Source organism: Macrotis lagotis, chromosome 2 (assembly GCF_037893015.1).
Source record: "Macrotis lagotis isolate mMagLag1 chromosome 2, bilby.v1.9.chrom.fasta, whole genome shotgun sequence".
NCBI lineage: Eukaryota > Metazoa > Chordata > Mammalia > Peramelemorphia > Peramelidae > Macrotis > Macrotis lagotis.
In genome coordinates, this window is record NC_133659.1 from 291,216,036 (window position 1) to 291,231,539 (window position 15,504).

The 15,504-nt window shown below is 37.9% G+C and overlaps 1 protein-coding gene across 2 annotated transcripts in view; it reads right to left on the reverse strand.

Annotated features, from left to right (window-relative positions):
* Positions 1–15,504, reverse strand: part of E2F7 (E2F transcription factor 7) — a 50,206-nt gene that overhangs the window by 18,046 nt on the left and 16,656 nt on the right. For both annotated transcript variants that reach the window (XM_074226475.1, XM_074226474.1), the window contains exons 4-6: positions 11,417–11,585; positions 3,724–4,014; positions 1,268–1,426 (exon numbers count right to left, since the gene is read on the reverse strand). In XM_074226475.1, the coding sequence (XP_074082576.1) occupies positions 1,268–1,426; positions 3,724–4,014; positions 11,417–11,585 (619 nt within the window). The remainder of the gene's footprint in view (positions 1–1,267; positions 1,427–3,723; positions 4,015–11,416; positions 11,586–15,504) is intronic.

Consider the following 15,504-nt stretch of genomic DNA (forward strand, 5'->3'; position numbering starts at 1 on the left):
CATTATTATCATTATATTATTTATAATATCACATGTAAAGTTCTACATAAATGGTATCCCCATCCCCATTATCATAACTATCATATCATAAAATGCTATAAAATGATAGTACTGCCATTGTCATTATTATAACACTATTACAACATAAATTAAAATGTAACATAAATGATACTGTCATTACATTATAAGGTGCTATATAAATGAAATTGTCATCACCATTATATAATTATTATAACACATGTAAAATGCTATAGAAATGATAGTATTACTGTCATCATCCTTATCATTATAAATATGAAGATATGCAAAGAGTTACATAAACGATATCATAATCACCATAATTACAAGATAAATAAAGTGCTATATAAATATTATTGTCACCATCATCTTCACAACAATAATAACAACAGTAACAACTAATATTATCTACATAAATCCTCACCAGCCTAAGCATTATTGCCAGGGTCTTACTTCACAAATCCTCCACAAGACTATGTAGAAGGGGGGGGGGGGAGGAAGACGAGAACCCAGACTTTCCATCTCAGCTGAAATGACAGAAACATAAAGACAGGGGCTCTCCCCACTTACAGTGTGATTGCCATTTGCAGGACTAGTATAGCCTTTCCTTTCCAGTGGAACCTATGAGGAGAAACCCTTTTATCCCCAAGATGTGATTCCTTTGCTGCCTCCTTCCTTGAGAAGTTTACCAGAGGGCAGGAAGAAGTGCCCTAGTGATTAAGGGCTGCCACAGTGGGGTCAGGAAGCTTTGTGGTCCTGAACAAGGTCTCTGCACAGTGCTTTTAAGGTGCTCAGAGCACTCTGCATGCATTATCTCACTGGATTCTCAGGATACTTATGCAAGGTAGGTGGATTATCCCCATTGGATAGAAGAGGATGCTGATTCTCAGGGAAGATAGATGACTCACCCAAGGTCACATAGCTAGGACATATCTGAATTCATCCTTTATCTATGATAACACTTAACTGTCCCAGTAACTTCATCTGAACTGGTTGAGGGCAAGGGGAATGGACCTGATTTCTTTCCCTGGACCCCTTATTTCTTATCACTGTTAACTTCTTACTTTTCTGGATCTCAATTTCCTCATCTGACAAACAAGGGACTAAATGATTTCTCTACTACTATGACCCCCACCCCCAATTCAATTGTCTAAAGTTGTGATCATCTGTCATCACTCAGCAACAGATTTGGAGAAATCTGCATCGAGTTGTTTACCAGCATGACAAGTATTTATGATCAGATTCTTACTTTTAAACTTGCTATGATCAGCTGCATCCTGGCTCTCTTCTATTAGGATCTTGGCGGCAACATCCAGGGTGACTATCTTAGTCTTGGAGACAAGGAACAGCATGACGAACTTCTGGCTCATAATACGCAGAGATTTGTCCTTCCTGCTGTTTGCAGATGCTACAAAGAGAAGAGAACACACGAGTCAAGAAGCTCCCTTCATCAGGGCAACGGTGGCACCAAATTGGGGCCAATGGTCCCTCCAGAATGAGTCCATTCAAAGGTCAGTTCTGGAATTAAGCTTGGGGAACAAGGATCATGCCTTTGGAGAATCTGATTTTGGTTAAGGCCTGTAATTTTATTGGAGTAGGGAATTCTCTCTACAATATGGAAAAGAATCTGATTTGCAACTTAGTTTTAAAAGAGTTATACCCAGGAGTTTGAGAGATTTTCTTCTACCCACTATCTCCTCATGGGGCCAGATCTTTCCTGACAATTAGACAGGAATGTGATTACATTAGAAGCAGGGTCATAGATTTTGACTCCAAGATTTCCTCTCTATCCATCACACTTTGCCACTGGGGGATATAATTTGACTCATGGGATGAGGACTGACCCTAATTATAAAGTAATTATTTACTTGGGTAGCTTAAAACTGGTTTTGGGGATAACTACTTTGTTTTTAATTTTTTTTTGCAAGGCAATGGGGTTCAGTGACTTGTCCAAGTCACACAGCTAGGCAAGCAATGAAGCCTCTGAGGCTGCATTTGAACTCAGGTCCTCCTGACTAGGTGTTTTATCCACTGCACCACCCAGATGCCCCTACTTTGTCTTTTAAATTCAATTTAGGCACCTGCTTAGCACTGTGCTAAGCTCTGAAGATATAAATAAGACAGTCACTGCCCTCAAGAAGCTTATGGTCCAACATGTGTTTTAAAAAAAAACCCCACAAAACTGATATGCATTTAAAACCCCCCCAACAAAATTCACTTCCCAATAATTTTCACTTCCTTCTCTTGAAGGAAATTGTTTTTAATAACAATTAAAAGAGACCACCCCATTTTTATAGATGAGTAGTTGAGCCTCAAGGACTTGTCCAGAGCTACAGTTCTAGGTGGCTCTGCAGAGGTCATTTGAACCTCAGTTTTCATAACTGTCGGTCGGTCTAGCCTAGTCACTCAAGATGGGCTACTGAACTGGTTTTTGTCTTTCCATTTTTGCAGTGCTTGTATAGTTACAGAGTGTCCTCTTGTTTTGGCTGACTTCAGTTGAAGGTATCAAAGAGAATTTCCAAAATGTTTCAAACAATGGAAAACACTGAAGTTAACAGGTAACTTTTCGACAAAGTATTAAATACAACAAAACTCAAATGTAGCAAGGCGGCAGGTTGTTTTTAACAAAAGAATAAACCACAAATGCATGCAAGGATGCATGCAAGAGCTGAGCCCAGGGTCAGGAAGACAAGAGTTCAAATCAGTCATTGGACACACAGCAGCTGTATAACCAAGGCAAATCTCAGACACTTAGGGCCTCAGGCAACTCTCTAAGAAGAGTTACCAATTTGAATTATTTGTCCCCAAAATCATGGTTCTGGATAAACAATAAATTAATTAAATTTAATAAGAAGGGTGTACTGAAATATTGGTTTAACACCAGGAAAAAACCCATTAAATCTGGAGGAGTCACAGTCAAAGTTTAAGAGAAAATCCAATTCAACCAACATTTATCATCTAACAGTAAGGCATTATACTCAGTCACAGAATATTTTCCTTTCTGTCTTTGCATTTCCCAGCATCTAAGTCCATAGCTTGGGTATGATGGACAGAATACTGGACTTACAGTGATGAAGAACCAAGTTCAAATCCTATCTTGGAACTCAATAGATGGGTGCTCTTGGACAAGTCACTTATCCTCTGACTCAATTTCCTCATCTGTAAAAGGGGGAATAATAGCAGGATTTGTCTGCAGGATTAGTACCTGATGCTTAATAATTGTGTATTGAATCAAACTATGAGGATTGTTGTGAAGATCCAATAGGATAATAATTTAAAATTATTATATTACATATAAACCATTAATTGTACATTATTAAATAATACACATTGATTAGGTAACTTATAAAATATAATATATTAAATATTAATGACATATTATTTAAAAGAATTATAAAATTGTCATAGGGTTCACTCTATAAATCTGCCATCTTCTTGGTAAATCTCTCAACCTCTTGGGGCTCTAAGTGACTTTCTAAATTGAAGAGAAATTGCCAACCTGCATTGGTCAGAGGAATTTCCTCATCTTTTAGTCCCCTATATTAGTGAAATTACTACTCAGTCTTTTATCCTCTATTCCTATTTTTAAGTGTGTGATGAATCCTTATTGGATTAGATTGAGTCAGAAAATGGGGAATTGGAGGACATTTCTAAAAACTGAAGATTTAGCACCTTTCACTTTTGGGGGGAGCACAGCAAACTTACCAGAGGGACAATCAGGGTCAGAGAAATCCAGTAACTGTTGGTCTTGGGAATCTAAGAAACCTTCCCTTTTACGGTCTCCAAATTTATATTGCATGAGGTCAAGCTCCTTTTGGTGAAAATAGGCCATCTGTTCTTCATATTTTTGTTCCTCGCCCAATCTCTGGAGATTCTTCAAGGTTTTCTGAAGGCCATGCCGTCCGTGCCAGCCATACTGATTTTTGGCCACTCGGCTAACCATATGCAGAGATTCCAACACGTTTACAATGTCATAGATGCGTCTTCGTTCAACACCTAGTAACCGCCCCCCCCCCCAAAAAAAACAAAGGTCACTACAACATCAAATAGCTACTGGATGGCAGACTCCATTTGAAGTAGGTTTTATACAGGTTTTAATACAGAATCTAATAAACAGTGACTAAATAATTACTTGCTAGAAAGGTAATTATTTCTCTCATTTCTTGGGCTGATCCTTCCTAGGAAGATTTGGAGAAGCTATGGCTAAAATCCAGGCTTAATTCAGGGATGGCTCTAGTTTCCTTTGTTTTGTTTTTGTGGGGCAATGGGGTTAAGTGATTTGTCCAAGGTCACAGAACTAGTAAGCATCCCTGAATCCACGGTTGGTGCTTCTAGTTTTCTTCAAAGACCATGCCACCTTCTCCATGAAATCTTTTTCCTCCTCCCTCAATAATTTTGCATCTATTTTGTATGTATCATACACATGTGTATGTAGAGAAGATATTTCTATACAAACACACACACACATATATATATACACACACATGTGTATGTGTGTAAACATGTGGCATCACCCCTGGCTAGACTGTAAGCTCTTTGAGGGCAGGGTGTTTCATGCTTGTCTTGGTCACCTGACCAAGTCCTTGTTAAAGGGTAGAATGTCCATTAATTTAGGCTGGTTGATTTTCCCTGTGACGTATAAATGGTAGAAAGACTTTTGCTGAATAGGGAAAATTGCTAAAGTAGTTTGTTAAGAATGTAATAAACTGGGGCGGCTAGGTGGCATAGTGGATAAAGCACCGGCCTCGGAGTCAGGAGTACCTGGGTTCAAATCCAGTCTCAGACACTTAATAATTACCTAGCTGTGTGGCCTTGGGCAAGCCACTTAACCCCATTTGCCTTGCAAAAATCTAAAAAAAAAAAAAGAATGTAATACTCTTTGAAGATACGAGCTGTTTCATTATTTGTATCTGTGACCCCAGAACCAAGTACATGGTCAATTGAAATAGTCTCCAGATGTTTTGAAGGGCGTGAAATTTAAAAGCATTTGGTGATTTATTCAGATTTACCCAGTATATTGAATTTAATCACTAAAATGTTTATTTTTTTGAATGCAGGGCAAAAAAAGGGTGGAGAAAAAGCTTTTATTAAGAATCTATTATGTGAAAGACCGAGTTTCACAGATGTCATCTTATTTGATCTAGACATGTGATTTCATCTTTGTGAGGGAATTCCTCTTATGGAAACTCTCTCTCCATCAATGCATAATGACCACTCATTTATGATTATAATCTAATCTTAGGAAGTTGTGTGGGGTTATTGAAGGGTTAAATTATTTGCCCACATCTTTGTAGGCAGTCTTTGGCAGGAGTTGAATCCATATTAATCTTCTATTTATTATGCAACAACACCTTTTATATTAACTATCTTTAATCACATGCAAACCTTATTGTCTCTGTTCAACTATAAACTACTTGAGTAAAGACTACAAAATTTTTGTTTCTTTTTTTTTTTTGGTTACAGTATCCTATGACAATGTTCTATACCTAGAAGGTACCAAAACACCCAACAGATTTTCTAATGTATTGCTAAGAATACCAACTACAGAATAATTTATGTCTAATGATTGAGAGCTAGCTTCAGAATCAGGAGAACAAGGACTTAATTCCTATTGTATATGTCATCTCTCATTATCTCGGGAAGATAGGTCCTAAACCACATTAGAAGAAGGAGATTCCTATACTTATGAAATTAAGAAGTCTGTAATCAAAAAAATTCTAAGAATTAATTTTTCAAATATCTCCCTTTCTTGACACTTGGGTCATACAAAAACATCTCTTAAATTCTTCTGAGATCCCAATAGTTGATAAATATTTTATGTTTTTTTGACTTCTACACTGGAGGGATTCAAATTGAGAATAGAGAATGCTAAGTTTGAGCCAGGGATCTCGGTTTGAATCCTGTTTCAGATGTTTACTTGCTAGGTGACTCTGGGTAATCACTTAACTTCTCTAATCCTCAGTTTCCTCTTCTATAAAACAATTAGGGTTGGATTTGATGACCTCTAAGGTCTCTTACAATTCTAAATCCATGATTCTGTCAGTGTCTGACATGGACAGGTAGATCGTGCTCTTGCCCTTAATGATCTGAATGTAATCTGGGATACTGAGATGGGGCAAATTTGTTACAGTAAGAGATTAGGTAAATTTGGAAATCAGACCTGGGACTGTACTGGAAGGAAAAAAAGTGACTTTTGACTGTCTAATTCTAAAGTAACCCAAATTCTTTTGTCAATTAGCATTCTCAAAACTTCCTCTTCATTTAAACAAAAAAAAATAACTTTTAATCAAATGGATCAGCTGATTGAAAAAAATGCCTCACTTTAAGTACCATCTGATAAAGTCTAGGCCTAGGTCAGGCTGGCCCTGGTAGATTAGGATATTTGAATGAAATGAGATACGTGAAGGTCAGTCAACAGTTGACCTATTATACCGATTCATAACAGAGGAGACCCAACAACATTATAACATTTAGCTAAGGGACAACTGGTCTCCTTGCCTCCCTAAGGAAACAAATCTGGTCAGGAGGACAGGGCCTGGGAATTCTGAAGGCACTGGTACATCTAACAAATTTGAAGAGCCTTGAATCACTATATGGGGGCCTTTTTCTGTTTTAAATGAATAGAAGACATGTCATCATGGCATGGGCCCCTTAGGAAATTTTCCTATCTCCAGCACTTGGGGATAATCAAATCTCAGACATGGTTTCCTTGGCTTGAGAAAAAAAAAATTAACCCAACATACATGGGAGTGTGGGGAAGAAAGAGTAGAGTATTAGGGATAACCTTGCCTTGTCATCCCATCTCATAGCATCCCTTTATACAGAGGAGGTTTCATTTCAGTAAATAGTCACTGCAGCTACCTTCCTCTGACTATCATGAGAGATCAAAATAGAAACAGATCCACAAAGAAATCTTCCCCATCTATGAGTTTTTTGATTTAATAACAGGCATCCTGTCCTGATTCATTTGTCCCATTTGTACTGATAAAGTATCCCCAACAAAGAATTCTGTTATCTCCCAGAAAAATCATATCAATGACAGAGGGTCTCCTTCTGCCTTGTTGGCTTTCTGCCTAATTTGTGCAACTAAGTAAACTAAAATTAATTGAGAACTGTTCTTCAAAAATTTATCATGTGAGAAATGCTTTTAATCAAACAAATCGTGCAACAAAACCATTAGTTGCTTGCAAAGTATAGCTTCATGGTTTTGGTTGATGAACCCGAAGTGAGGTTTTTCTTTCCCAAAGTTGACACAGTCCACAATGCAATATCCCTGGCAAGAAGGTTGATCAGACCATATGTTTAGGGCAAGTCATTTCAATGTTTTCATATATCTGCTTTGAAAATAAGATTTAGATAGCTTCCACCTTAGTCATGTCTATATCTTCTCATTAGTTTAACATATTGTTAACAATTAATTATTAGTTGTATAATTAATATTAATAGGCATTAATTAATATTAACTGTAATAAAAATAGTTTAAATAGTCTCCTTCCCTCTTTGGGGGGCAGAGACTGTGTTTGATCTTTTCTTTAATCCCTAGTTCTTGGGTACACAGTAAGAGCTTAATAAATGCCCACTGATTTGGATTAGATTATATACTGTTCTCAGAGGGAAGCAGAGGACATAAATGATCTCCTCTGGCAAAATCAAAGAAAAGTGTAGTATTCAGGAAATGCAGACATTCCATTGTTACACATTTGCTGTCCAGTCAATGTAAACTCCCAAGCTTGCAGCTAGTGAATAAATATACTAAATGGGAAAATGAAGACAAGATTTTGGATTGTTATAGGTCTAGATAAAAAATTTTGAACCTGGAAGGAATCCTCAAGTTGAACCTCTATCATTTTACAAAGGAAGAAACGGAGGCAGAGAGATTAAGCAATTTGCCCAGAGTCAGAAAACTAGTAAGTGAATGAAGAAAGATCTGTACTCAGGTCTTCCTGACTCCAAATACAGTGACATGTCCATTATAGCTCTAAAGCAGCACTAGATAGTGATTTAAGAGATTTAGCTACTGGGTCCAGCTTTGTCATTAATTAGCTGCAACTTTGTTTAAGCACTTTGCCTCTGTGGGTCTCAGTTTCTTCACCTTGTAGGACAGGGGATTCAGAAATAACTTTCAAGATCACTTTTAGCTCTGACAAAGAGACTCTGGGGTCCTACCTGGAATACTATGAACTTGATTTCATAATAGTCTGATAACTTCATTTCAACAGAATTGGTTTTCTTTGTATTATATATAATTTATTTTAGGCATTTAAAAACATTATTCTGAGAAAGGCTCTCCAAAAGCTTCAGACTGTTTAAGGGTCTATGTCACAAAAAGATAAATAAATATCACAACTTGGAAAAAGTGGTAACTGCTGGATTATTGTGTGGAGGAAAACCCTGAAACATTCTGTCCACATCCAGTGACCTTTACCAAGTACTAATGATTTTAACTCTTTGCTTGCTAGTAAAAGTTCAGTTTCAAAGGTCAAATAGTGACCATTTGCCTTTTGCTTTTATCCAGTCTAGAGGAGTCTGTTGTTAGAGTGCTTTTCTCTTGGTACCGAGCTGGCATTTTCTTTTGGACCCAAGTAATCCTGGTTATGACATTAGTTCTCCCATCAAGGATTTGCACATTGTTGCCATCCTCATGTTCCTGTTAGTCACTGATTAAGCTTTTCAAGAACCTCCCTCATCCCAACAGATTGATTACCTATCTCCTTTGCTCTGGGAATGTGTGATTTTTATCATCCATCACAAAAAATCTTATTCTTGTATTTTCTTTCCCATCATATCCATCTTGAATCTGTTACAGTAAAATCTCAGGAAAGTGCTACAGTATCATGAATTTAGATTTTACAGATGAAGACATTAAATCCTAAAAGATTTGCTCAAGTTCAAACAAGTACTACATAGCCAAGCTAGGATCTGAACCCAAATCTAGTTAACAACTTGGGTTTCCATTTGTACCCTACATTGCTCATGCTTTTACTTCTAATTAATCCTAGAGACCCCCAAATGGAGATGAGCTTAGAGCAAGGAGATATGGGCTCAAAACAGACTGATACTAGCTGTGTTACTGTGGGTGGGTTAAGATATTTCACTCCTTCAATGACTTTGTCTGTAAAATGTGTGATATTTGTACTCGCTGGGTTACTGGGGCTTTTGTAAAGAGGAAAGCAACCACTGAGATGTGACTAATTCTTTGGTCCCTTGGCCAAGGGGTGATGTTGAAGTAGCTCCTAGAAGAGTCATCCTGGGCCTAGCTGGCTTCCCCATCACTAGGCCCTTCTGGAAGCTATGGCATCCTTGTCAATCCATCCTCCAGCACCTGCTTCAATTACAGCAGCAGCAGCATGGGAGTCAGGTCTAAGTGGTAATGAGTTGTTCATTGGCAGTTTTCCCCTTACCTGGAGTTCAGTTATGGCTACACTGGGATGGCAGTGACAGGAATCTGCAATGGATTCCATTGGCCCCATTGCAAGAGTGTTTCCTTGCATTTTAACCTCTGGGCTAGGTGACCTAGATGGCCAGGGTTCCTTTTAGCTTTATAAATCTAAGAATGCTCCTTTCTCAATCCCTGCCCCCAATGGATCATTATGTTTTGACTCTTCATAAACCCAAATCTGGTGCATCTTGCTTTCTCTAGATGGCTAGTTCTAGGAAATATCACCAACAAAACTGAAAATTAACTATCCCATGCAGTCCTTACTCAATAATTTCTGGAATTCACTGGCTTATAGTCATTATTGCTTCTGACCACTGCTATTCTAGTTGAACACGTCTACTATACGGTGTGTGAAGCCCCTATGACATTATGTGTCCACCAGGGGTCTCTATTTTAAAGCAGCAAAACCCATATATATACTGACCTTACATTACACATACAGGTTCCATAGAAGGCACAATGTCCCTGTTTTTCCTTTTTTGAATATGATATGTGCCCTCTCCCCATCTCTTTCTAGCTTGTTATACTTGCTCTGGGAATTATGGGAAGCATTTCAATCATAGCATCTTTACTTCCCAAACATCTGTATGAGAACTTTTTTCCCTTTCCATCCTGTTTTCAGTTCCCTTTCATGTGCCTTAAGAAAATAAACCCACTTTTCTGACCTGGGGGATAAGAAACAACAGATAAGAAAGAGCTGTTGGGCCACTTTCTCTTCAAAGTTTAAAGCAAAAATGTTCTGAAATGTGATGTTTTTTTTAAATGATAGGAAAAGCATAGGTTTCAAATCCTAGAGGCTTTGCTCTTTTACTACTTGGGTAAGTCATTTAGTTGGGGTATAGTAGAAAGGATTCTGATTCTGAAAGTCAGAGGTCCTGAGTTCATATCCTGAATATATCCTACTCTGGACATTAGATGATCTTGGGTAAGTCACTGGGTCTCAGTTTTCATCTATTAAGCAAGAGGATGGATGGACTATATGGCCTGATATTCCTTCCAGCCCTAAATAGTTTTTTTTTTAACCTCTCTGGGCCTCAGGGGGTGTGTGACCTATAAAGTGAGAAGCTTGGACTAACTAGCTGATCTCTAAGGCTCTTTTCTAGCTCTAAACCCAAATGATATTTCTAAAGGTCCTGGTAAGCAGGTAGTCCCTATTTTAAATTTGGGGAAACTAAGTCCCAGAGAGGTAAAACTAACTTTTTCATGGCCAGACATCTACTAGTTGGAGTCAGACTTTAATCTTAGGACTTTGGTTCTTAAAGGCTATCTGGTCTGACTTTAATTTTACAGATGAGGAAACTGAGGGGCATATATAATAAATGACAAGGATGGGCCTCAGCACACTTTCTAAGAAGCTCAGCCTGACCATGCTCACTTCTACCCATCTCAGCTCCCAAGGCTAGGGATTTTTACACCTTGCTCTGACACCTTACTTAGGGACAGTCTTGTCTTCCTTAAGAATCAAGCTTCTTGATGGCAGGCAAGAATTGTCTTTCTATTAAATTCAGATCTTGTGTTTTGTTAGCTGTGATTTTCATTTCTATATTATATATGATTACTATTTCTACTTGTAATACTATGATTACAAATGAAAGCATTGTCATAAAAGTTAAAATGGAAAAAACAGATCTTTGCATATGTACAAAGCACATATGTGAAAAGCATATATGTACAAAGAATTGTAATTAAAAATGGTAGCATGATGTTTGTCTCCTTCCTCAATAGTCAATAAACATTTATTAAACATCTATGGCACTAGAGGCTCTTCCAAGAGAGCATAGCCACAAAGGACTCACTCTTTCCACAATTAAAGAGATGCTACATAAAACTTGGGAGGCAGTCAAGGAAATATTCCTTGTATCTCCATGTATCACCTTCATTATTTAACATCTTTGAAGAGGTCTCTGTTTAAATGGACCCCATTTTTCTGACCAGCTTCCCAGTCCAGAGCATACATACCCAGACTGGCAGCTACTTCATCCAAGGATATCGTTGTTTTCTCAGTGGACAAGGGGTAACTTGGATAACGAGCCAGAAACTTTTGGCACAGGAGTCCTAAACTCTTCTGCTTCCTGCTTGGTCGCTGTTTTTCATATTCATCCACAGGGCCATCCCCAACAGCATCAAGCTACCAAGGTTGTGAGAAGGGTGGTAGAGGATAGAAGAGGGAGAAAAAAACAATCCATATAAGAACCACCTTAATGGGCAACAGGAATCTGCAGGGAACTAAGAAAAAAAGTTTTTCAGTTAAAATCTTTTCCTTCTCTATCTTTTTTTGACTCAAGTTCATCATCTTTTCTGGAATGGACCTATGATTTCAGCAATATGGGGAACTCCTAATGAGAAAAGCATGCCTGAAACTTAAGAGTCTTGGACACTTGAGAATTCAAGGCATTGAAAATTAAATGACTTGCCCAGGGTCACACAGCCAGCAGATTTCAGAGGGAAAGGGAATAAGCATTTATGAGGCACCTACTTTGTTCTTTTAAATTATTATTTAAATACTTATGATATGTATTATTTTGTAGCTTATATATATTTAACGTCTACTCTGAGCCAAGCACTCTGCTAAACACCTTTAAAACTAGTATCTCATTTGACCCTCACAAAAACCTTGCAAGGTAGGCACGTGCATTATCCTCATTTTACAGATGAGGAAAGTCAAGTTCAGTAGGTAAAGTGATTCATCCAGGGTAACAACACAGCCAGCAAGTGTCAGAGAAGAAGACAAGGAAATTAGCATTTATCCAATGCTACAATGCCTTGCTTAACACTTACTCACTATGTGACCTTGGGCAAGTCACTTAATCCTGAGTGCCTTGCTTCTAGGCCCATCACTGGTCGTCTTGAATCATATTTGGTCAATGGACCCAGATGGTTCTGTAGGAGAAAGTGACTTAGCACAGCTCCACTCCCCCCAATCCAATTCACGTGCCTGCTATGACATCACCTCCCTGATGTCATGGTCTTCTTTGAGAATGACAGAAAAACATCACAATGTCTGCTATGGGTCAGGCATTGTTTTAAGTATTTTTCCAAATAATATTTCATTTGATCCTCACAAAAACCCTGTGATGTTGGTGTTGTTATTAGCTCCATTTTACATATGAGGAAACTGAGGCAAACAGCAGATAAGTAGCTTGCTCAGAGTCACACATCCAGTAAATGTCTTGACCTTAAGTCTTCCTGACCAAGCCAGTTATCTATACACTAGGATACAGTACCCCTCAACCCTTATCTTAAGCAAATTAAAATGATGCTATTTTGTAAGACTGAGTGAGAGCTGACATAGCTGGTTTAAAAAAAAAGAAAGAGAACAACTTCAAATAACTAATAGGTGGCTTAACCTATGTTATGTTATGTCTGGACTAGTTTGCCTGATTCCCAAGAGCAAGTCTCTTCCCTCCTTATGACCCAAACAGCCCAACTATAATGCCCATGTCCTGAGGGTGCTCCATCACTTTCATCCTACAAGCCTCGTGGCTGGGAGATGAACTAAAACTAGTAGCTCCGTTAGTTAGTCAGCTAATACACATTTACTGACCACCCACTATGAGCTAGGAACTGTGCTAAGCAGCAAGAGAGCTCACAGAAAGAGGATGCCTGCTCTCTAGAAGCTCCGACTAATGGAAGAGACAACATGTAAACAACTATGTACAAATGAGCTAGAGCCAGGTCAAACTGTAAAAACAGAAGGCAGATTGGGAAAAGGGTAGATGGTGGGAGTTTAGCTGAAACTCAGAAGAAAGTTCTTGGAGGAACAAATCTATAGATATTGATACAATCTTTTGCCTCTACCCAAATGCACTCTGCCTCTCCTATATTTTTCTATCTATCCTAAGAAACACAAAGATGGAAGATGGGGAGAATGACAGTACCTGTCTCTTTGAGTTGTTTTGAGATTCAAATGAAAGAACACACAGGAAGCACTTTGCAAACCCTAAAAGCACTCTATATAAATGATCATTTTTATTCTTGTTCTTAGGAAGCTAATAAATTTAGAGTGCTCATAATTAAATAAGGCATTGAAAGACTCTTGTCAGGGTGGCTAGGTGGTGCAGTGGATATAGCACCATCCTTGGAGTCAGGAGTACCTGGGTTCAAATCCGACCTCAGACACTAAGTAATTACCTAGCCGTGTGGCCTTGGGCAAGCCACTTAACCCCATTGCCTTGGGAAAAAAAACCTTAAAAAAATAAGAAAGATTCTTGTCCCCAAAAGAAGTTATATAACAAGGTTTATTAAAACAAGAGGAGAGACAGTCATAGCCTTGTAGACAGAAAGGTGACCTTGGAATCTGAAAATCATGACTCTGAGATACACACACACGCACACGCGCGCGCGCGCACACACACACACACACACACACACACACACACACACACACTTATATATACTAGTTGTGTGATCCTGGAAGGTCCTTTAAACCTTTCAGAGCTCAGTGTAACTCTTTAAGATAAAGTTTTATGGACTAGACAAGGGAGAGTCAGAAGTAATGGAACTCAAGAGTTCAGTGTTTGATAAAGTGGAAAACATATTACTTATGAAAAAATCCTTTCTTTTGATAAAAACTGCAGAAAATCTGGAAAGCAGTTTGGCAGAAATCAGGCTTTTAAAAAACGTTTTATTTTTACTTATGGCAATGGGGTTAAGAGTGACTTGCCCAAGGTCACACGGCTACGTAATTATTAAATGGCTGAGGTCAGATTTGAACTCAGGTCCTCCTGACTCCAGGGCTGGTGCTTTATTCACAGTACCACCTAGCTGCCCCCAGCAATATATTCAGGCTTAAAACTGATATCTTACCCTGTATCTATAACATTCCAACTAGATATATAACATTAATATTAAAGACCATACTATAAAAATCCACAAGAGATTATATATCTCACAGTTGTAGGTTAGCAATATATTCATTTTCTTTTTTTTTTAAACAGGGCAATGGGGCTAAGTGACTTATCAAAGGTCACACAGCTAGGTCATTTCTCAATGAGTCATTTCTCAATGAATAAAAGGTCAAAGGATATAAACAGTTCCCAAAAGAACCGCAAACTATTAATAATCATATGAAAGAATGCTTCAAGCCACTAATAACTTAAGAAATGAATATCAAAATACCTCACACAGTAAAAACAGGCAAGGATAATAAAACATAATATCAGTATTGGAGAAGATGTAGGAATATAGGCCCTCTGATGTTCTGGTTCTTTTTTTTTAGTTTTTTTGCAAGACAGTGGAGGGTTAAGTGACTTGCCCAAGGTCACACAGCTAGGTAATTATTATGTGTCTGAGACCGGATTTGAAAGCCAGGTCCTCCTGACTCTAGGTCCAGTGTTCTATCCACTGCACCACCTAGCTTCCCCGGTGTTCTGTTGATGTAGCAGTGAATTTTTTGGAAAGCAATTATGCAAATAAAATGACTAAATTGTCCATATGCTTTGACCCAGAGATTCTATTATAAGGAGACCACTAATAAGAAGAAAATGTGCATGTACACCAAAATATTGATAGCAGACTTCTTTGTGATTGCAAAGATTTGGAATCAAAGTAGAGGCCCACTGATTGGGGAATAACTAAACAAATTGAGACATATGAATGTAATGGAATATTAATGTGCTATTCTGTGACTGTGATGACTACAGAAAAGTATGGAAAGATCTATATGAACTGATGTGGAGTGAAATAAGCAGAGCCAAGAAAATAATACACACAATGACTACAACAATGTAAATGGAAACACACACACACACATACAGTGTAAATATTGCCAAATTATAAGAAACCAGCACAGTTTGAAAGAAGAGTAGAAGACACTTTTGCCCCAAGCCTCTGCAGAGATAGAAGATCAACAAGTCTAACACATTGTACATATTTTCAGATTTTTATTTTAATATGTTGATCAGTTATACTTTTTTGTTTTTTATCTTAAAACAATATTTAATATATGAGATGTGCTTTCTGGGAAGGGAAAAGTAGGAATACTAGTGATATAAAACAAAAGAAATCAATAAAAGCTTCTTAAAAAAGTTCTAGAGAAGGTACAAATC